The sequence below is a fragment of the Gopherus flavomarginatus genome, chromosome 2 (assembly GCF_025201925.1).
Source record: "Gopherus flavomarginatus isolate rGopFla2 chromosome 2, rGopFla2.mat.asm, whole genome shotgun sequence".
Lineage (NCBI taxonomy): Eukaryota > Metazoa > Chordata > Testudines > Testudinidae > Gopherus > Gopherus flavomarginatus.
This window is the reverse complement of record NC_066618.1, coordinates 223330709-223352937: the sequence shown is the minus strand read 5'-3', so window position 1 is coordinate 223352937 and position 22229 is coordinate 223330709. Positions and strand designations below refer to the sequence as shown.

General features: G+C 40.6%; 1 protein-coding gene across 1 annotated transcript in view; it reads left to right on the top strand.

Annotated features, from left to right (window-relative positions):
* LOC127044711 (coiled-coil domain-containing protein 178-like) overlaps positions 1-22229 on the top strand; it is a 268745-nt gene that overhangs the window by 100855 nt on the left and 145661 nt on the right. The window contains exon 14 of the mRNA XM_050939779.1: positions 14302-14415. Coding sequence (XP_050795736.1) covers positions 14302-14415 — 114 coding nt within the window. The remainder of the gene's footprint in view (positions 1-14301; positions 14416-22229) is intronic.

Genomic DNA, 22229 nt, shown 5'->3' with positions numbered 1-22229 from the left:
AAGGATATATCCCTATCCAGGACTGTCCACAAGAGATGCAATCTCTCCCCAAGCTATTGAGAGCAGGTGAGCTTTCGTGTATGAATCCTAAGGGACTGGCACTGCTGAAGATCCTCAGGCTGAAGGGTAAACTGAGCAAGAAGAAAGATCTATCAGTTTCATCGGGACTCTGGCTCCAAAACACAAGAATTGTAATCTGCTGGTTCCTTCTAGGAGTGTGGGTCTGGACTCATTGCCAATACTGGCTCACTTATCCAAAGACTGCACTACCTCCCAAAACACACCAGAACCATTGGTATTGACAGTTGGAACCCCCAGGCACTGGGATTTATAGAGATATATATGACATTGGAGAATATCTTTATCCTTTTATCTGTAGCCTCCCATCCTATCTGGTCTGGCCTTTCTGAGGGACATTTCTACACCAGAGTGTGTACTACTTCTTCGGTGTCTCAAAAACCATCTAATCTCCAACTATCAGATAAGAGTGCTCCCGTACTGATGGCCCCACCGTTGGAAGGGCAGCAGTTTTCAGATTTAGATGAGTCAGACTTTCCGGCTGCTTTGCCATCTTCTCAGAGAGAGCCAAGCCCCAACAGGCAGTTGAGGAGATCTGGGCACTACCCGTTTAGATATGATTTCCCCAGGGACTTCTGGGATCTGATCCCAGGAAGTCTCTCACAAATGGCTGATCCCTTTTTCTTGTGACCAATAGGATCCTTATGGCAGACAGCTGGAACCCACCCAGGAATCTTACCACATTTCTCCTTCTTGGCTCCCACTGGATCTGTCGGAGTATGAGGAGGAGGACATTGACCTGGATCAGCAGGTCAGGAATCTCATCCTCATCTCCAGACAAAGCAGTCACTCCTTCCTCTCCATCTCCACCAGATGACCATAGGCAATGCTAGGAACTGCTGCAAGGGATTGTCAGTGATCTTCAGATACTGTTTAAGGAGGTCCAGGACCAAAAAAACCCACCAGCTCCTGGATGTTTTGCAACCTGCAGGCCCATGTGTAAGGGGGTGGTGTTTCCAGTTACTGAGGCCATCATAGAGTCATCTAGATTGGTCAGGCAGTGGTGCTATAAGGAATGCTTTTGGGACCACTGGGAGGTATTCATGGACAGAGGATTGTTCTCGTGGAATGGACTCCACTTGAGTAGGGAGGGCAATAGCTTTCTGGGATGGAGGCTGGCACAACTTATTGAAAGAACTTTAAACTAGGAACTCGGGGGAGATGGTTAGGAGATGCTCATGTAATCTCAATGCCTGATTCTAACATTGACTGGGAGGAAAATCAAGTAATGAAGAAGGGAGCAATGGAGCAATGTACAGGAGAATGGACATTAACAGGGAAGATAGTGCCTATATCAATTAAGCAAATAATCAGGTAAGTGATACTGGCAGTAGAATGACTGAACTCAAGCGGGTGAGGAATCTGGACAAAGCTAAGCAGAAACTACTAAGATGTCTGTATCCTGATACAAGAAGCCCAGGTAACAAAATGGAGAAGCTAGAACTACTGGTGCAGGAAGTGAAATAAGATATTATAGTGATAACAGAAACATGGTGGAATAGTAGTCATGACTGGAGTACAGGCATTGAAGGGTATGTGCTGTTCAAGAAAGACAGAAATAAAGGTAAAAATGGTGGAGTAGCATGGTATATTAATGATAAGGTAGACTGTAAATTAAATTAGAAGTGATGGAATGGATTAGACAGTGTCTGTTTGGGCCAAAATGACTTTGGGGAAGAAAGCTACTAGAGGTTCCCCTGGGATAGTGCTTGGGTATGCTACAGACCCCCAGGCTCCAGGACAGAGACCTCTTTAATGCTTTAATGAAATAAATATTACTTAGAATTGTTGTGATTATGGGAGACTTTAACTTCACAGATATAGATTGGAGGACAAGTGCTACTAATAATAGTAGAAAGAACAGGCATACTTGTGGAACCTTAGAGACCAACAAATTTTTATTTTGTTAGTCTCTAAGGTGCCACAAGTACTCCTGTTCTTTTTGCGGATACAAACTGACACGGCCACTACTCTGAAACCTAATAATAGTAGAATCATAGAATATTAGGGTTGGAAGGAACCTTAGGAGATCATCTAGTCCAACCCCCTCCTCAAAGCAGGACAAATACCGAGACAGTCCCCCCGCCCCCTGTTCCCTAAATGGTCCCCTAAGGATTGAATTTACAACCTTGGGTTTAGCAAGCCAATGCTCAAACCACTGAGCTATCCCTCCCCTAGGGCCCAGATTTTCCTGGATGTGATAGCTGACAGATTTATTCACCAAATAGTTGCTGAACCAACAAGAGGTGATGCCATTTTAGATTTGGTGTTGGTGAGAAGTGAGGACCTCATAGAAGAATGGTTGTAGGGGACAATATTGAATTGTGTGATCATGAAATAATTCAGTTTAAATTCAATGGAAGGATAAACAAATAGATCTGCAATTGGGTCTTTGATTTCAAAAGGGCAACATTAAAAAAATTAAGGAAATTAGTTAGGGAAGTGGACTGGACTGAAGAACTCAAGGATCTGAATATGGAGGAGTCTTAGAATTACTTTAAATCAAGTTGCAGAAATTATCTGAAGCCTGCATCCCAAGCAAGAAAATAAAAATGCGTAGGGAATGGTTGCAGACCAAGCTTCTCAAAGAGGTGATTAAGAGAAAGAAGAAAACCTACAAGGAATGGAAGATGGGATGGATCAGCAAGGAAAGCTACTTCTTGGAAGTCAGAAAATATAGGGATTTTTATAGAAATATAGTGAGAATTGCTAAAAGCCAAGCAGAATTGGACCTTGCAAAAGAGATTAAAACCAATACTAAAAAGTTCCTATAGCCATATAAGTAAAAAGAAAACAAGAATAGAAGAAGTGGGATCATGAGCACTGAGGATGGAGTGGAAATTAAGAATAATCTAGGTATGGCCCAACACCTAAACATACACTTTGCCTCAGTTTTTAATAAGGCTAATGAAAATCTTAGGGGTAGTGGCAGGGCTGCTAATGGGAATGAGGATATGAGAATGAAAATTACCACATCTGAGGTGGAAGTCAAACTCTAACATCTTAATAGGACCAAATTGGGGAGCACGGATAGGCTACCTCCAAGAATATTAAAAGAAGTGACACATGAAATTGCAAGCCCAATAGCAAGGATTTATAATGAAACTGTAAACTGTAAATCTGTATCCTATGGCTGGAGAATTGCTAGAATAGTTCCTATTTTCAAGAAGCGGGAAAAAACATGATCCGGCAGACTACAGGCCTGTTAGTTTTACCTCAATTGTATGCAAGGTCTTGGAACAAGTTTTGAAAGATAAAATAGTTAAAGAAATACAAGTAAATGGTACTTGGGATAAAATAACAGTTTTACAAAAGGTAAATTGTGCCAGATCCAACCCAATCTCCTTCTTTGAGAAGATAACTGATTTTTGTAGACAAGGGAAATGCAGATTTCAGTAGGGCATTTGTTACAGTGTCACATGGGAAATTATTAGTTAAATTGGAGAAGGTGGGGATTAATATGAGAATTGAAAGGCAGACAAAGAACTGAAAACCAGTTAAAGGGGAGACTACAACGGGTCATGCTGAAAAGTGAACTGTCAGGCTGGAGGGAGGTTACTAATGGAGATCCTCAGGAATCAGTCTTGGGATCAGTCATATTTAACATTTTTATTAATGACCTTGGCACAAAAAAGTGGGAGTGTGCTAATAAAATTTGCAGATGACACAAAGTTGGGAAGTATTGCCAGTGCAGAGGAGGACCGGAAAATCATACAAGAAGATCTGGACGAACTTGAAAACTGGAATAATAGAAATAGGATGAAATATAATAAAGCAAAGAGCAAGGTCATGCCCTTGGGAACTAACAAGAATTTTTGCAATAAGCTGTGGATGTATCAGTTGGAAATGACAGTGGAGGAGAAAGACCTGGGTGTATTGGTTGATTACAGAATGACTATGAGCCGCCAATGTGATACGGCCATGAAAAAGGCTAATGCAGTCATAGGATGCATCAGGTGAGGTATTTCCAGTAGAAACAGGGAAGTGTTAATGCCATTATACAATGCCCCGATGAGACCTCATCTGGAATACTGTGTGCAGTTCTGATCTCCCATGTTTAAGAAAGATGAATTCAAACTGGAACAGGTGCAGAGAAGGGCTACTAGGATGATCCCAAGAATGGAAATCCTGCCTTATGAAAGGAGATTCAAAGAGCTCAGCTTGTTTAGGCAACCAGATGAAGGCTGAGAGATATGATTGCTTTCCATAAATACATCAGAGGGATAAATACCAGGGAGGGAGAGGAGTTATTTAAGTTAAATGCCAATGTGGACAGAAGAATAAATGGCTATAAACAGGCCATCAACAAGTTCAGGCTTGAAATTAGATGAAGATTTCTAACCATCAGAGGAGTGAAGTTCTGGAACAGCCTTCAAAGGGAAGTAGTGGGGGCAAAAGACCTAACTGGCTTCAAGAGTGATCTTGATAAGTTTATGTAGGGGATTTTATGATGGGACTGCCTACAATAGCATGTAGTTGATCTGCGATTGCTAGCAGCAATTACTTCTAGCGGCTGATGTTAAGATACTAGAGGGGGAGGGCTCTGAGTTACTTAAGGGAATTCTTTCCAGGTGCCTGTCTGGTGGGTCTTGCTTAGGTCTAACTGATTGCTGTATTTGGGGTCAGGAAGGAATTTTGCCCCGCATCAGATTGGCAGAGACCCTGGGAGGGATTTCCCTTCCTCTGCCGCATGGGACATGGGTCACTTGCAGGTTTAAGGTAGTGTAAATGGTGGATTCTCTATTACTTGAAGTCTTTAAATCATAATTTGAGAACTTCAGTAACTCAGACACAGGCTGTAGGTCTATTACAGGAGTGGGTGGGTGAGGTTCTGTGGCCTGAATGTGTAAGTAGTCAGACTAGATGATCGTGAAGGTCCGTCTGGCCTTAAAGTCGATGAGAGCCACTAAGGAGAGGGTTAGGTCACAACATTAGAAGACCACGCTGACTGACAAGGGCTCAAAGAAGTTGTATCTCCTTGGGAGGAAGGTCTTGTCCTCTACAGGCCATATTGCTAGTTATCAGGCCTCGTTAGCGAAATATGATTTTAACTATTGTTCCAGTCTTGTGGACTTTAAAGACAAACTTCACCCCTGATGACAGAGCCCAATTACAGTCCTTCATAAAGGAGGGCAAGTTAGTGACAAGAACATTCCTTCAGGATGCAGTGGATGCAGCAGATACAGTACTCAAAAGCCTGGTTACTTGTATAGCCATGAGGGAAGGATTCTTGGCTACAGAGAGTTCTTGCTGCAGGCAGTGGCCCAGTAATAATATTGCCTTTTGAACAACTTTCAAATAAGGGGGATTCCCTTCCTATGTCATTCCCTTTCTACTTTCCCCTTATCCCTCCCTACTTCTGTTGAGTGCTCAGTGCTTCCCAACTGTAACAGAAATGTGGGAGGCGTTGGGCGGTACAATGGAAAATTTCTTATCTAATAATTTCCTTTGTGCTAGCAGTGTCTCTCAAAATTCTACCCACGCTGGATGGTTTCACTGCCAGGTGCAATTTTTTTATTCAGACTGTCATCATGTAGGCTGTGTCTGTTATACATAATAATTGAGTGGTTGTTGAGGTTATTTTCTTTCTATGGGTTTTACACTGCTTTGGAATGATTCCTCTGGTGGCAAGTCAGAGAAAGAGGTGTGGCTAACACAGGTGGTGCTGCAACTTCAGACTGCTTCTCGAAACTGCAGAATGGAGGGGAACAGCCCAGATGTAATAGAATTGTGGAAGATGCTGCTCGCAGAGAGGAAATTATCGTGTAACAAGGTGGCAAGGGTGTAACAGTTTCTCCATTTTGAAACTCAGTATGTACTGTCATTAAATTCTATGTGCCCATGACTGCAGTAGCAGTACAGATCAGCAAGGCAGGGAAGGCACACAAAAATATCAGTAAGCATAAGGAAACTGGTGGCATACCACAATGTGGCTGTCATTTGAAAATCAAAAAGACATTGTAGCATTTCAGTTTCGAGCAGCTAACGAAAACTTGGTCCATAGCATTGTTCTGAACTGAGATAGAAGCACACAATCCCAAGCATCCCCATTTAATGGCTGATAAGCTTGTCATAGTGCAGTAAAAGAAACAGTTTATTTTCTTTGAACCTAGTACATCACTCACTATACTCACGACCCATAAATATTCCAATTTATTGTCCCTAAGTGTGAATAATGATGTTATTGACATGTCATATGGTACTGTTTCTCCCTCCCCTTTGTCCTTTTCTTTCCATGATACTAACAGCATCCCAGTGCAAGAAGGCAAGGGGTTTATTGATATCTGGTAGTAAGTTTCAGCTGGCCTGATGAGTTCAGTATATCCCACCTCACTAGTGTCATAACTTGTATCTTGAAGATATCATGTAAGATATTAATGGAATAACATACTGACCATTAATATTATGGTGTAATGTATGGACTGAGGACAAATTCAGAATTACAAACATATTGGAAATTATGTTATCAAGGTGTGTGTGCCAGGCAAAGCTAAAGTTACTCCACCCCAGACAAAGAAATGTGGTTCTGCCACCTTGAAGGTATTTCCAAGGTACATTAAGAGACAGTGGGAATGCAGTGTACATAGAAGGTAACAGGAGAAGAGATATTCACTCAGCATCACAGCAGGGTGAAGAGATTGCAGGAAACAGATCAATTTGCATTTTAGCAAACACCAGCGGGAGAAGAAGCCAGCATGGAACTTTTTTCACCACCGGATTCCATGTCACTTTCCTCACTGCTTGAAGGTACTTTACTTTGAGGGGTAATCTTCAGAAGAATCCATTTCAAGGTGCACTAGCTATAGAAGGGAGGCGCAAAGAACCCTAAGTTATCTTTCACCAAGAAGGCAAAGGAGAACCAAGCACTTTGGACTTTGTGGGAGATCCTGACCAGGGGAGGTCAGTCATTTTGCTGAAAGATAGATGGGTAAGGAAACTACCTTGAACAAAGGCTATAGTTTGTCTTGTTAAGTCTTAGCCTCTAAAAAGTGTTTTTCACTTTTATTTGCGTGTAACCATTTCCAGCTCTATCCTTTATACCTGAATGCACTTAAAATCCTATCACCTTTTGTTAATAAACTTGTTTATCTCTTAATCTAAAACAGGGGTCAGCAACCTCTGGCATGCGGCTCACCAGAGATATAACCAAGGCTGGTGGAAGCCAGAGTGTGGCAAGGGTGTAACAAGCAGGCTGCTGGAATCAAAATTGCTGTGTGAGAGTTGCTTAACACAGAGATGCTCAGTGCATGATTGGATGCTGGCTGGAAGCATCCTGACAAGAGAGCAATAGCAACAGAGCATGTTGAGGCACTCAGAGTTGCAGGGTAGGCAGTAACACAACTCCTCACTGGTCTGGATTGCAGTCCAGAAGATGACACTGTCATCTTATCTCTCCCTCAGTATTAATAGTATTATACTTCTGAAGAGGCAACATGTGGGGAGGGGCATGCATGGTCACATCCCCTCCCCACACCCTATTGCTCAGTCACATGGTGTGGCTGAGCCCCCTCCCTATGTAGCAGCTGAGCTGGGGAGCTGCACCAGGCAGGGAGAGGCAGAGGCTGGAACAGAGGAACATCTGGGAGCTGCATAGAGGGGCTACTGCTTTCCTGGAGGTGTTCGGGGCCTGCTTTCTGGAAGGGGAAGGGTTGCTGGGAGGCAGGGCATGACTTGAGCTGTTTTGGGGTTGTGTCTGTCCCACTGTTAGCATACACAGGTCGTCTGTGTAACTTCTGTCTCTACTCCTAAGAGCAGCAATACCATTTTCCCATCATATTCTGTTTTCTCTTAACTAGGACCAGGAGACTTTCAAAAAGAAAAAAACAGACAAACCATATTAACGGCTATAGCATTCGTTCCTACTCTTAATCTTATGTATTCCTTTCAGTTCCTCTCTCACTACTGTGCAGGATATGACACGTAAAAAGCAATGGACAGGATCTAATCCTTTTCCAGTTGCGAATGGCACTATTTGTAGGTGATAGATTTATTTTTTTAAAATATTCCTTTAAGGTCTCCCTTTTCTAAATAGTACTGTCTAAAATTTATTCTAGGATCCAAAAGAGAAATTCCAAACTTCTGAAGGAAACTATTGGAGCTATTATTTGTTACATAGTTACTATATAGATGGACATGAATTCCACATCTATCCTCAATGGCCCTCTGTATTAATTCACAGAACTGTAAAATCTAGAGCTGCAAAAATTTGTTAGCCCATCTACCTGCCAAGACTGGATTGTTTTCTATGGTGTATATATACTAGTATATAGTCATTAGTCCAATCTAGTTTGAAATGTGCCAAGTAATGGAACTTTTATCATTTCTCTTGAAAAAGTATTACACAGGTCAGTAAAGCTCATTCTCAAGAAGTGTTTCCTGATCTTCATCCTAAATTTTCCCTTTCTTTTATCCATTCCTCCTATAACCACATTTGGGATGCACATGTACTTAGCTGGAACATCGTAGAAGACTTGTGATCATGCAGCCGTGCTTATCTAAATGTTTGCTCCTGAGTATATATAAAGAGCCAAGGATTCATCTCCACACAGTTCCTGTCTTAACTGTTTCATTAGTCAGATTACAACCTTTGCCCTTCTACCTTCATAATGTCTTTACCTTTATAGATAGTTTAGGACAGCATTTGTCATTAATCTTACTAGTTTTAATTTTCTTATGTACAACAAAAAGGGGGGAGAGCTGTAGTTTCAATTCCTGATAATGTATATATTAAGCTAGGCTGGACAGGTTAGTAGAGTCATCGATATGACTGGTTAGTCTCTTTGGTTGCAACATAGTTTGTCTGCTCTGTATCGTCATTTGTGGACCAACGTGTTCACTGTCCTCTATACTTCTCTGATGGGGTACTCTCAGAAGACTTGCTACATTTTTGTTCCTTCTGCACCAGAAGCCCATAAGAGTCAGAGATCTTTCCTCAGAGAAGTAGTACTGTAGCATTTTTCTCGCCATCAGTTCCAGTTAACTAAACACTTCAGCAAGTTTGAAATCCTCATCATCAACAAAGTGCTCAGATATCAGAGGGGTAGCCATGTTAGTCTGGATCTGTAAAAGCAGCAAAGAATCCTGTGGCACCTTATAGACTAACACATATATATATATATATATATATATATATATATATATATATATATATATATATACCTGCCCCTGGTAATTTCCATTACATGCATCTGAGGAAGTGGGTATTCACGCACGAAAGCTCATGCTCCAAAACGTCTGTTAGTCTATAAGATGCCACAGGATTCTTTGCTGCTTTTAAAGGGCTCAGAGGCATTTCAAAAGTATCCTGGCTGTTTAAGTCTGCTTGCTGATTGTTAGAAGCACAATGGATTGGAACAGGATGATACTGAGCATTCTGGAGTTCTGATCAGATGCCGAGAGGAGATTTTATGGCAGAAACATCACTGATATAATTGGAACTGAAGATTCATAGGCACCATGACTCAAACAAGGCCTCTGTGCAGGGAGAGGGCTGAAACTGGAGGGGGACGGATGCAGGGTATAAGGGATCTATGTGGCAGATATGCCTTGAATCTTTAATAACTGATGATTCCTTCTGGCCATCAAAAATTAGAAGAGCTATTCACCTTTGTTTGTCCCCAAATAAGATTCATTTATGAAGGCAATAAAAAAATGGTTCATGTAACGTGAGACACTTTGTGTAATGGCCCATAGATCAGCCAAGGTAAGCTATACCAAGTTCATCAGCAAGCCTTTGAGCATCTTTACACTCATCTGACACCTTAATCATTAGTAGACTCAACTGGAACCTTATTTTTCTTGCCACGGGATAAACAGAGGATACAATGAACATCCTCCACCTGCAATTCCATTCTCTCTAGTTCTGAATCTTCTAAGAACCAAGTTTGACAAGGTGTCAAGAACTTCCAATGAGTCATGCCTCAAAGTCTCTTTTCCTACTCTTTTTCAGACTGATTTTTCCTCCCCACAAGGCAGCATAAAACAGAATTTCTTCAGAAAAATCAGTGTTAGATATAGTTTAAAAAAAGAGATTCCAGTTTGTGCTCATTCCAAGTCCTCTTTTTTGTATATTACTTTCTTGAGAAGGAGCTAAAGAACAAAATAATTTCCTGTCTCCATTTAGGAGCCATAGAGGAAGCCTTGCAAGACTCAGGATGAGGTCTCTGCACGTTTTGTTGATAGCCTATGTATTACCCTCAGTAGAATAATTTAGGGCTTGTTTTCATTTGAAATGCTACAGCGGCACAGCTGCCCTTTAGTGTAGACATTACTTGTGTTGACGGGAGGGGTTTTCCCATCACTGTGGTTAATCTGTATCCCTGAGAGGTGGTAGCTAGGTCGACAGAACCTAGCGCTGTCTACACTGGGGGTGAGGTTTGTGACATTCCCCAGGATATAATCTGGACTATTGAACAGCAGTGTCCCCTTAACTCCCTAGCCTGGGGTTCCTTTTACATGGCTATGCTGTCAGAGTAGCCATTCCTGGCCTGCTCACACAGCCTTCAGCAAGCAGATTCACTCCCAGCTAAATAAATGAGCACTCTGACCAGTCAGTCATGAATTACATACAGGATGTTGACACCCGGAAATTATTAATCACAGACTTTCCCCCAGAAATATGCATCTCGTACTGTCCAGCACACTACTGAACAATGTAAGCTTGTAGAAACTCCATCATTTCATAAAAGGAAAATGATATATGCACCAGCTTTACTATCCCAAACGGAGTTTCGCACACACTTTAATCCAAACACGCTGGTTAAGATAAAACAATAAGATAAATTTGTTAACTATAGAAAGATAGATTCTAAGTAATTATAAGTATTGATGCATAAAGGTCAGGATTGGCTACAAAAGAAAATAAGATTAATATGCAAACTAATATGTAACTTAACAAGCTAAGTGAACTTAAAAGCAAAGATTTTGTCTCACCATATGCTCTTGTAAATTTCACAGGTTGGGCCTCCTTCCAGCCTGGGACCACTTTAGTTCAGTTCTTTGAAAGTTGTTGATGTTATGAGCAGAGAGATCGGAGGAGAAGTGGTGAAATGGAGGCCAGTGTCTCCCTCTTATACTGCTTTCTCCTCTTGGAGGATTACCCCCAACTCAGGTGTAGCAACAAAAAGTCTTTTGCGGACATGAGGGTTGAACTGTCTCTGTGATTAAATGTATATTTCTTGTTTACACCTTCCTATTGCTGAAGAATGGCTTCTTAAGACAGTGATAGCTCTTTAACACCTGGCTGGGGTGCTACTGAGTTTTGTCTCTGAAAAACTAGTTTGTACCTGCTTTTCTAACTCTGGAACATGTTACAGCAATGTTATGCAGTAGAAACATATAGCTTTACATATAATGTTGATACACGTATTTTATTATGACAAGGCATACTTCGTACAAAATTTATTGCAGAGTTGTAAAAGTTCTGACCATAATAGTATAGGCCATCACAAGGTTGGCTTAACTACGTCTCCCAGGGGTGTAGATTGTTCACACCCCTGAACAATGTAGCTAAGTCTACCTAACTTTTTAGTGTAAACGAGGCCTTCGTCCTTAGGAACCATGCCACCAAACACGGTAGTCTTGCTATTAAGGTAGATGATGCTGAGAATAGCAGTAAGGCATGTGTGTGTGTGAGAACCTTTCAATTATTCTCAGTCTTCCACAGTGATTGCAACACGTGCTTCTCACATGCCTTGTGGATCTTACTTAGATGATCATACAATCCAGGATCTCTGAAACTGTGAGGAGACTGTAGTTCACATCAGTATGCTAGCTCTAAGTTTTGCTTATGCTTTTCTTCTCTTGATCACTGCCATGTGTTGTATGAACAGGCATGCAGGAGTTCACTTTTGTTCAGTGTAACAAGAAGCTTTTTGGATCTGGGAAAAGTGTATGCTGCTTCACATGCCTAACAAAGAAAACATTAACAACCTGAATTGAAAACACACTAGTCAACATAAGTGGTTTCTCAAAAACACAGTTACTGCTTTGATCTTCTGAAAGTAGTAGACTCCTCAAACAGACTTCTTTGCTACCAAAGAGAATATAAACTGCCTTCAGTTCTGTTCCAGACACAACAGGGAACAAACCTGGCCATTTATTGGATTTTTTGTCCAGGACTGGAGTCAAGAATTCTGGTATGGCTTTAACAGAAAAAAATCACTTTTGTCTTGTGAATCTGTCAGATTTAATTTAGACACACGAGTTTTAATTCTCAAACCAAAGCCTTGGTATGAAAACTTCCATGACCTCTTCCAACTCACATGAATCTTCTTTTGCAGAATCACAGTTAAGCTAGCGAAGACTTCCATCTCTACTGGAAGAATTTTCCCAAGCAATCTCATCTACAATATACTCTGAGTTCAATTTTCTGATTATTGAGTCAGACTTGTTAGTCTAGACCAGGGATTGGCAAACTTTGGCACACGGCCCGCCAGGGTAAGCACCCTGGCAGGCCGGGCCAATTTGTTTACCTGCCACATCCACAGGTTTGGCCTGCACTGTTTCCTGCAGCCCTCATTGGCCTGAAGTGGCAAACTGCGACCAGTGGGAGCTGTGATCAGCTGAACTGCAGACGCAGCAGGTAAACAAACCAGCCCAGCCTGCCAGGGTACTTTACCCTAGCAGGCTGTGTGTCAAAGGTTGCCGATCCCTGGTCTAGACCCTCCTCTTTCTCTGCCTTCATTTCCTACAGGGACTCATCTTTTTCTTTTTGTCTTCTCTGTTTAGATCCTATGGAACACTTCTTCCAATACTTAAACTATCCAATCACTCAGATGTAGAATAATTTTTTTCAAGTATGTTAAAGTAATTGAGATCGTTTATTTGTGATGCAGATATAAGTCACAACTGCTACATAAAACTACAAAAAGATATTTCTAATAGCTAATAGTATTTTCAAAACAACATGTTAATGACAGTGATTAATGTTGTTAGCCCTTCCCTAAGTAAAATTTAGTAGAAACAATGTGACAAAGATCACATCATTAGTCTTCTGGAGATCTCGAGGGGTGTGGTATGAGTTATATATCCTTGTCTTTAGCTGTATATTTGTTTCTGTCTTAAAAGTTGGAAACAATGTTTGCACAAGCAGGTTTGTATCTAAATAATATTTAAAAAATGTTAGTAATTAGAACTTAAACTCTTTGATTAAAAATTGAAAGTGTTGCAAGTGAATCAGAATGTGAAAGCTATATTTAATGCTGTTAGTTACATATGATACATAATTTCATAATTTATCAAAGAAAACACTTTGAATAACTTTATCGTATATTTTTTGTATACGTACAGAATAATTTACAAATTTTACTTAGTCATTATATACATTAATAACTACTTCTATCATTTAATAGTTTGAACTTATACCAATAATGTAAATGTGTTTAGTAAAACAGATATTTAAAAAACTAATTTTCTGGATATGTTAATTAATAACACACTGGACTAGTGAATGATGTAAAAATGAGAAATCCCAATATGGTATTCTTTCTCTTCTTACAGTTTCTTAGTAGCTCTCCTAAGTACTATTTCCCTTGTTATTTCACAGTCACTAAACCATAAGTATTTCTTGTCTCCCTTATGCTATTTTCATGTAGGCCATTCAGAACACATATTTTGAAAATAGTGTTGTTATATAACTATGTTGGGCTCAGAATATTAGAGAGATAATGTGAGTGAGGTAATATCTTTTATTGGACCAACTTGTGTTGGTGAGAGACAAGCTTTCGAGCTTACCCAGAGCTGAAGAAGAGCTCTGGGTAAGCTCAAAAGCTTGTCTCTCACCAACAGATGTTGGTCCAATAAAAGATGTTACCTCACCCACCTCATTTCTCTGTTTTGAACATAGGAAGTCTAATTGTTAGCTGGCAAAATAAACTCATAGAACCACTGGGAAGAAAGGACTTTGCTTATAATCAGTGGTGAAACAGTGATATTTTGCTATATGACAGAATACAATATATGAATCAACATAGCTGGGTGTGTGTGTTTAAAATGCTCTTTATATAGTTTGAAGTGTTTCTGAATGCATACACATGAATATATAATGTAGCTAGTAAGTGAACTAGATGAAAAAATTGTTGTTTAAGTGAAACTAAAGATGAACTTATAAATGGAACTTTTAAATAAAAGTATTTAATTGCTAATGTGTTTTATAATTTCCCAAAGAAAAAAGGACAATTACTTTTGAATACTAACACATTTGTCTATGCATATATTTTTCAGAAACTTTACAATCTGAATCAGAGGATGCAAGAACTAGATGAACAGAAGAAACAAGCAGAACAACAACTGGAGCACAAAAAGAGTACCATGAAGAATCAGTTAACTGATATACAGGTGAATAGTGTAATATCTGCAAGTTGTTTTAAAACTGCAAATTTATTAGGCTTAATTGCAAAGGTTAACCTTTCATTTCTACTCTGTTGCTCTGAATGTGTTTGTGTACACATACTGTATATACTATTTTCTATCTCTTGCTTGAACTAACCTATCAGGTCCATAGCCTTGAGACAGGGTAAAGTACAAAGCAGAATTGATATTGGGGTCATTGAGAAGTCCTATGCTTTCTTCATTTGCCACACCAGCTCAGATTGCTTAGGGGGCTTTAGGAAAGCAATGGAAAAAATCTATAAAGGAAGAAAAAGATTTTCGCTGTAATAGAAATTGCCTGCTGATTACACTTTTGCTCAGCAGATGGCATCTTCTTGTAAATGATGGCTTATATCTTCTATATTAGTTACTAAACTGTATAATCCACAAAGAGAATTATGTAGCATTTTATTACTGAACACCACATTTTATATAAATATGATTACAAGCAGGTATAAGAAATAAGCATTTTCTTTTCAGGACTCTTTTTATTATTGTTATCCTTTCATTTCTGTAGCATATAAAACTAAGTAAGATATCATAGTATCAAGGATGAGTCATATAGTTTATAGGTAAACAAAGAGAAAAAGCTTTTGGTTTAACCATAGTAGCCTTTTATTTCGTATATATTATAGTTTTGGTAGGGAAAAATTCATCACCTGTACAGGAAAAAATTATACTAGGGACCAGGAAACTCAGTGTTGATTCTTTTAGCTTGCTCCCTTTGGAATGTGAAGACAGAGGCTATGTCTACACTACTGTGGTAAATCAACCTATGCTATGCAACTCCAGTTACATTATTCACGTAGCTGGAGTCGACGTATCTTAGGTAAGTTACCATGGGGTCTACACCGTGGGGGGTCAATGGGAGAAAATCTCCCGTCGACTTATTTTACTCTTCTTGTTGGGGGTACAGTACAGGGGTCAACTGGAGAGCAATCTGCAGTTGATTTGGTAGGTCTTTACTAAACGCGCTAAATCAAACCCACCACTCAGGTGATGTTTCAGTTGGAGGGGTATGCCACAGAATGTAATGTGGAATGGAACAGCACGTTATTTTCTGTGAGGACATCTACAGAGATTTGAGTCAGTAACAGCAATTCTATGTAAAAATATCACAAACTTAGTCTGATATGGTATCTTATAGCTTTGGAGGGCAACAGTGTCTGTATGGATGCTTCACTTCAGGCGTGCATGTGCCTCCATGCAACTTGATCATAGATTTTCAGTAGCAGTGTCTGTTTGTCCTTCACATGTGCCCTGCACATCCTCATGCCCCATGTCAAGAATGCATAGGGCTGTATGAGCAAACTACCCTCTGTCCCTTCTCAACAATCCTTAACCTGAGATAGAGCATCAAGCATGCCCCCTTTACTCAGGCTGTTCTTGGTATAGTATAGTTAGTTAGTTGTTTATTGAGATTGTTGCTCCCCTTTTATTGGTTTTTTTCCTGATTGAGGGGTGGTTTTAGACTTCTTTTCTGTGTTATGGGAGGATTCCTAGACTCTAAGCAGTGTCTTTCCTGCCAGGCAGCTATCTTGGTCAATGACAAACTTTCTTGGTGACTCTGCTGTTTGGGGGACACCCATACCCTGAGTAAGTCTAAGACTTGCTCCTCCTTCAAAAGCAGATCTCAAAAAAAAAATCAAAGGGATCAAATTCAAATTATTGATGCTTGAACAAGTCCTAAGCCTGGTCTTTGACCTGAGCTCTGAGAACTGCCTTGCACCCCGGCCTCTAAGCACACTTAGTACCTCATCTACTTCAGGATCCTTGTCACTAAGAGCCTCAGGGGATACTATTGCTGCTGCCCTACCCACCTCTGGGGTTTGGTCATTGAAATTCTCAAAGAAGCCATCATCTGCCTCAGTATCCACAGTACAAGGAACTTCACATTCTAAGTCTCTGGGTACTGATAAGAAAAGTAAGAGTCCTAGATCTCCTTCTAAGACGTCTCAGTCACTGTCTGAGAAAAATGTTCTGGAGCCCTCAGGTCCCAAAGGGAGTTCTGTTGAGGCTTCCTGTGGCTCCCGTACTCTGAGGATATCTAAAATGTCCTCTGAGAGCCATACTACTACCAAAGAGGATATGGTACTGAAGGCAACTTCATTTTTGGGTAGTCATATCCATACCAGTAGAAGTTCTGTGCCAAAGAATTCTGTCACATCAGACACTTTTGTATCCCCAGTAGCTATGCCATTATCCTATAGCTCTGCATTGATAGTGCTGAGTCTCACCCTGGACATTCTGATACCAAATACTCAGGGTCTGTAACACACACACACACTCAAAACAGATACCAAACTTGGTACTGAAGCCGGCCTCCACAGGATCTCGTTTAACTCCTGCCTACATACCATTGGCACTGCAGGAGTTTTGTATTGAAAGGACCTTGTCTTGAATGAACCAAAGTCCCCATTAATGGTACTGGATATCTGTTTGCACCAAAATCTTCTGGGTTATCAACTCCACATTTTTCATTGGGACCTCCTTCTATACCAACTTTGACTATCCAGAGTGAACAAGTATCACTTCCCCTTGAATATGTTGACAATGACTCTTCTGACAGATTTTTGTATAGGGTTCTCTTGCTTATTCTGTGAGACAACATTCTCCTGTCCATTGTGAGAGGACAGATGACTTTGACCCTTATCTACTTGGTATGATCAACAGAAGATGCCTCCTCCCATGCCCATAGTGGCCTTATTGGGACCCTTGGGCCCTATATCACCAACTGTTCATAAGGGCCCCAAAACACACTCATAAGGAGCATAGGCAGAACCATTTTTCTTTGTCTTCACTCCATTGTGTCAACCTGAACCATTACAGGAGATCTTTGAGGGAGTAGGAGGTAAGGACAGACGAGGCAACACCTCACACAAATATTTCATCATCATAACCAGATGAGGTTGTAATGCCTCCACCACCTTCCATGGCTGATGACCCTAGACAGTTCCAGTAGCTGAAGAAACTAATTGCTTATGCTTCATATTCCTTTATAAACGTCCAGGATTCTCATCATAAACTCTTGGACATTTATGTACATGTTGCCCTCCCTGTTTTTTGCTAAACCCTGCTAAGATCATCTGTAAACATGCTGACAAAAAAAACTATTATGTTCCAGTCAAGGACTCAGAGTTTTTATTTTAACACGCAACACCAAATTTCCTGGTTGTGGACAGTTAATGAATGCAGTAGCCAACACAGTGCTAAGTCTTTCCCTTACAACAAAGATCAGAAGTGACTCGACTTCTTCGGTCATAGAGTTACTCCTCTGCAACATTGCAATTCAGAATAGCTAACCAACAAGCATTCATGTAAAAATATGGCTATCTGAATTATAATAAATTTAACACCTTTATTGAGAATTTTCCAGAGGAACACCACAAGCAATTTAAGGCCATCATAAATGAAGGGCAACTCTTTGTGGAAACATTATTATAGGCCTCCTTAGATTCAGCTGATACTGCAGCACAGTCCATTTCCACTGTGATTGTGGTGCAACAAGCTTCATAAAGAGGGGCAGAGTACTGTTGAGGACTTCCTTTTTGATGATCTCAAATTGTTTGCTGAGTCTACCAATGACTTTCTTCACGCTTTAAAAGATTTGAGGGCCACACGTAGATCCCTTGGGATTTATATACCTGAAAATAAAAGAAAATTTAGCAGGTCTCAGACAACTCAAAGATCTTACCCAGTTCATTTATTTAGTTTCCATAGACCCTCTGAATCACCTTCCAAGAGTCCTCGGTTCTCTAAAAAGAAGCTACAAACTGCAACAGCTACCTCATCCCAGCCCTCTGTTTTGTCCAATCGCCAGTTCTGATGACTTGGTCAAGAGTCCAGATCATCCATTCCACAAGAATCTATAGCTATGCTATCCTATCATCCTCCCCACCTTTGGATAACACCTCTCCTAATTTCAACCTGCACAAAAGAGAATAACATCCAACGAATGAGTTTTGGAAGTCATAATATCAATTATTCAATGTATTTCATTTTCATCCCTCCATCCCAGCCCCCTTCCCCATCCCTTTTCAGAGTCCCATCTCACAATCAGTAGGTGAGACAGGAAGTCACTTCTCTTCTGTGCTTAGGAGCTATAGAACCAATTCCAATCCAGTGCAGGGGAAAGGTGTTCTATTCCAAGTATTTTTTTTGTTCCCGAAAAAGAATGGAGGCTGGAGACCAATATTATGCATCAGACATCCAAACAATGATGTGAAATAGCAGAAATTCAGGATGGTGACCCTTGCAGCTGTAATTTGCTCCTTAGATTCTGGAAATTTTATTTGTGATTTTAAGCCTTCAGGATTCATATTTTCATGTCACAATTCACCCTTCTCACAAGAAGTTTCTTCATTTTACAGTTGACCGCAATCACTTCTGATACCATGTGCTCCCTTTTGGACTCTCTTCTGCCCAAGAGTATTCTCTAAGATCATGGCAGTTGTAGTTGCCCACCTACCTTGACTAGGTATAGTTGTTTTCGCCCATCTCAATGATTGGCTTCTCAGGGGTCAATCTTAACCAATTACAAGGTCTCTTTTCCACAGTTTAGACCTTCAACTCAATCTCGAAAAGTCTGTTTTGACCCCAGTTCAGTGGATAGATTTTATAGGAACTTTTCCAAATGCTGTGATAGCCAGAGTTTACCTACGTGTGAACAAGTTCACAAACTTGAAAAATCATATTGCAAGAATTCAATTAAATCCTCAAACATACTCAAGAAATTGTCTTCAGCTATTAGGTCATATGGCAGCTTATATCTTCATAGCCCAATATACCAGATTAAATTTCCTGTTTCCTGGAATAGCTCAGGACAATTTATATACTGAACAAGCACAGTCTGGACAGGCAGGTGTCTTGTTTCCTATCGGGTTCTGGACTCAATCAATTGGTGGAAGAATCCTGTGTGGGAGTTCATTTCATTCCTTTAGTTCAAGCTCTTCCTACCATCGTTATTACATCAGATTTATCCCTCAGGATGGGGCGTGCATCTGAAACCACATACCATCTAAGACCCATGAGAGTCTTCTGAACATCAGTTATCTGTGGTTGAGAGCAGTCAAGAAGGCTTGCACTCACTTCTTTCTACTGGTCTGAGTCAAATCTTTCAAGATTGCAACAGACAATGTAGTCTGCATGTTCTACATCAATTGTCAGGGGAGGGCGTGCTCCCCCTCACTATATGCTTAGGAGATAAAACTTTAGAATTGGTGCATAGCCAACCAGATAGTCATCTCAGCTTCTTACCTCCTGAGTATACAGAACACCATGGCTGACAAACTCAGCAGACGCCTCTCCCAGAGTTGGATTCACAAGTAGTCAACAGTCTATTTCTAACCTGGGAAATTTCAGAAGTGTAACTTTTTGCCACCATCACCAACACAATGTGCAAGTAATATTACTCAAGAGGTGGACTAGATCCTCAGTCACTAAGAGTTGCCTTTCTTATTTCACGGGTAAGGTGTCTTCTTTACACTTATCCGCCAATGCCGTTGCTCATAAAAGTACTCAGCATGATCAAGCAAGACAAGGATAAGGTTGTATTGATTGCACCTACTTGGCTGAGACACAGCTAGTATCCTTCACTGATTCGACTTGCTTCTCATCCACTACTGACCATTCCAATCAGTTGCTGCCTGTTGTCTCGGGATACTCAGGCACTTCATCCCAAATTGGAAGTTCTGTGACTCCAGGTGTCGCTCTTAGATGGTTCTCTGGTATAGAGACTTTCTATTCAACAGAAGTACAGCAGGTGTTGTTAAACAGCAGAAAGATATCTGTGATAAATACTTGCCTTCAGAAATGGAAGAGATTTCACTAATGGTGTACCTGTCATTAATTCTCTGTTGTTCAGTCTTTCCACCATCCTGGGCTACCTGCTAGAATTAAAAAGATCAGGTTTCACTATGAGTTCCATCATTGTTCACTTGGTGGCTATTGTGACACTCTGTACCTCAGAGTAGTACCCTGGAACCCCCATATTCACCACTGTGATATTATTATGATGTGTTTTGTACAAATTATGCCTTGTGAGGTATCATTTTAAGTGTCTTAATCTGTTGAACATTAATATCATGTTGAATTGTATGTGCTATCGTGTGTGAAGTTATGAAGTATTGCTATATATGTTACTAAAATATGTTGTGAGGTTGGGAATGCCCACGGCTAGCCTTTCAGTTACAACAAAAGAGTAGCCACCACCGGTCAGATGGTCATCAATGGCTCATCAACACACAATCCATTCTCTCTGAGGCTTCGAGAAGAAGGCTCGTATACCAGGCGGGGTTGTCTACCCACATCACAGCAATGAACTTTCTAGAAGCTGGAAGAAAGTATAAAAGAGAGACAGTGACATCATCAGTTGGCATCTCTCCCCCCTCATCTCAGCACCTGGAAGAACATCTGCAAGAAAAAGATGTTGAACTGGAGAAGTTTGGTCCCAATCTGGAATGTGGTCCCACCCTGTGTATTGAAGAACTGTAACCTCCTTATACCATCTGACAGGGTGAGAAAAGCTGTTTGATTGAACTCTTGCTTAGACTAAAAGTTTAGGTTTTAGAATGTGTGTTTGCTTTTTATGTTCTTAGTGTAACTATCTCTGACCTTTATGCCTATCACTTATAATTACTTAAAATTTTCTTTTGCTAGTTAATAAACTTATTTTAATGTTTTATCCTTACCAGCGAGTTTGTCTACAGTGCTTGGGAAATCTGCTCATGTTACAAAGGCTGGTGTGTGTCCGCTTCCCTTTGATGAAGTGGTGAACTAGGTAATGAATTTACACAGACCAGGTTTCTAACCAGTGCATGGTTTCTAACCCACAGGGCATGGGAGGAGGCATCTTCTGTTGATCATACCAAGTAGACAAGGGTCAAAGTCATCTGTCCTCTCACAATGGACAGGAGAATGTTGTCTCACAGAATAAGCAAGAGAACCCTATACAAAAATCTGTCAGAAGAGTCATTGTCAGCATATTCAAGGGGAAGTGATACTTGTTCACTCTGGATAGTCAAAGCTGGTATAGAAGGAGGTCCCAATGAAAAATGTGGAGTTGATAACCCAGAAGATTTTGGTGCAAACAGATGTCCAGTACAAGATGGTACAGTTCTGAGTTGCAAGACTGGAGAGCTGTGGGGAATTAGCTGGAGCATCCCTATTGATGGTTCATAAGTAACTGGAAAATCATTCATGTAACTCAGTTGGGTGTATCCCTGCCTGTGGATGTCTGTATAAGTGCAGTGCCTGCCAGAGGCTTGTAGCTTGACATCAGCATCACAATGTGAGAGGCAGCCCAGGGTGGTGCGTTTGGAGGGCTTAGCAGTCCTACAGTCCAGGTTGCACTCCAGGGACCCCATCACAGCTATAACAGCCTTTTGCTTGCCTGTGGAAGGTTTTTCAATTTTTGCTCACCTCACAATGTCAAGTTTCTTCAGAGGACTGATTAATCTTTTTCCATAGATCGTAGAACCTACTCCAGTATGGGACTTGAACCTTGTCCTTAATTACCTTGTGAAGTACTCCTTTGAGCCAGTAGCTATGTGTTTGCTGCTTCACCTGTCCATGAAAACAGTTTTCTTGGTGGCCATCATTTCTGCCTAGAAAGGGAGAGAATTCAGGGTTTTAATGGCAAACCCTCCCTTTGCAGTGTTTTTCAAGGAAAAGGTTTCATTACAACCATACCTCAAGTTTCTACATAAGGTGTCTTCTTAATTTTATATTAACCAGACAATTCATCTACCATTTTTTTCTGAAACCACATCAGACTAGGCAGG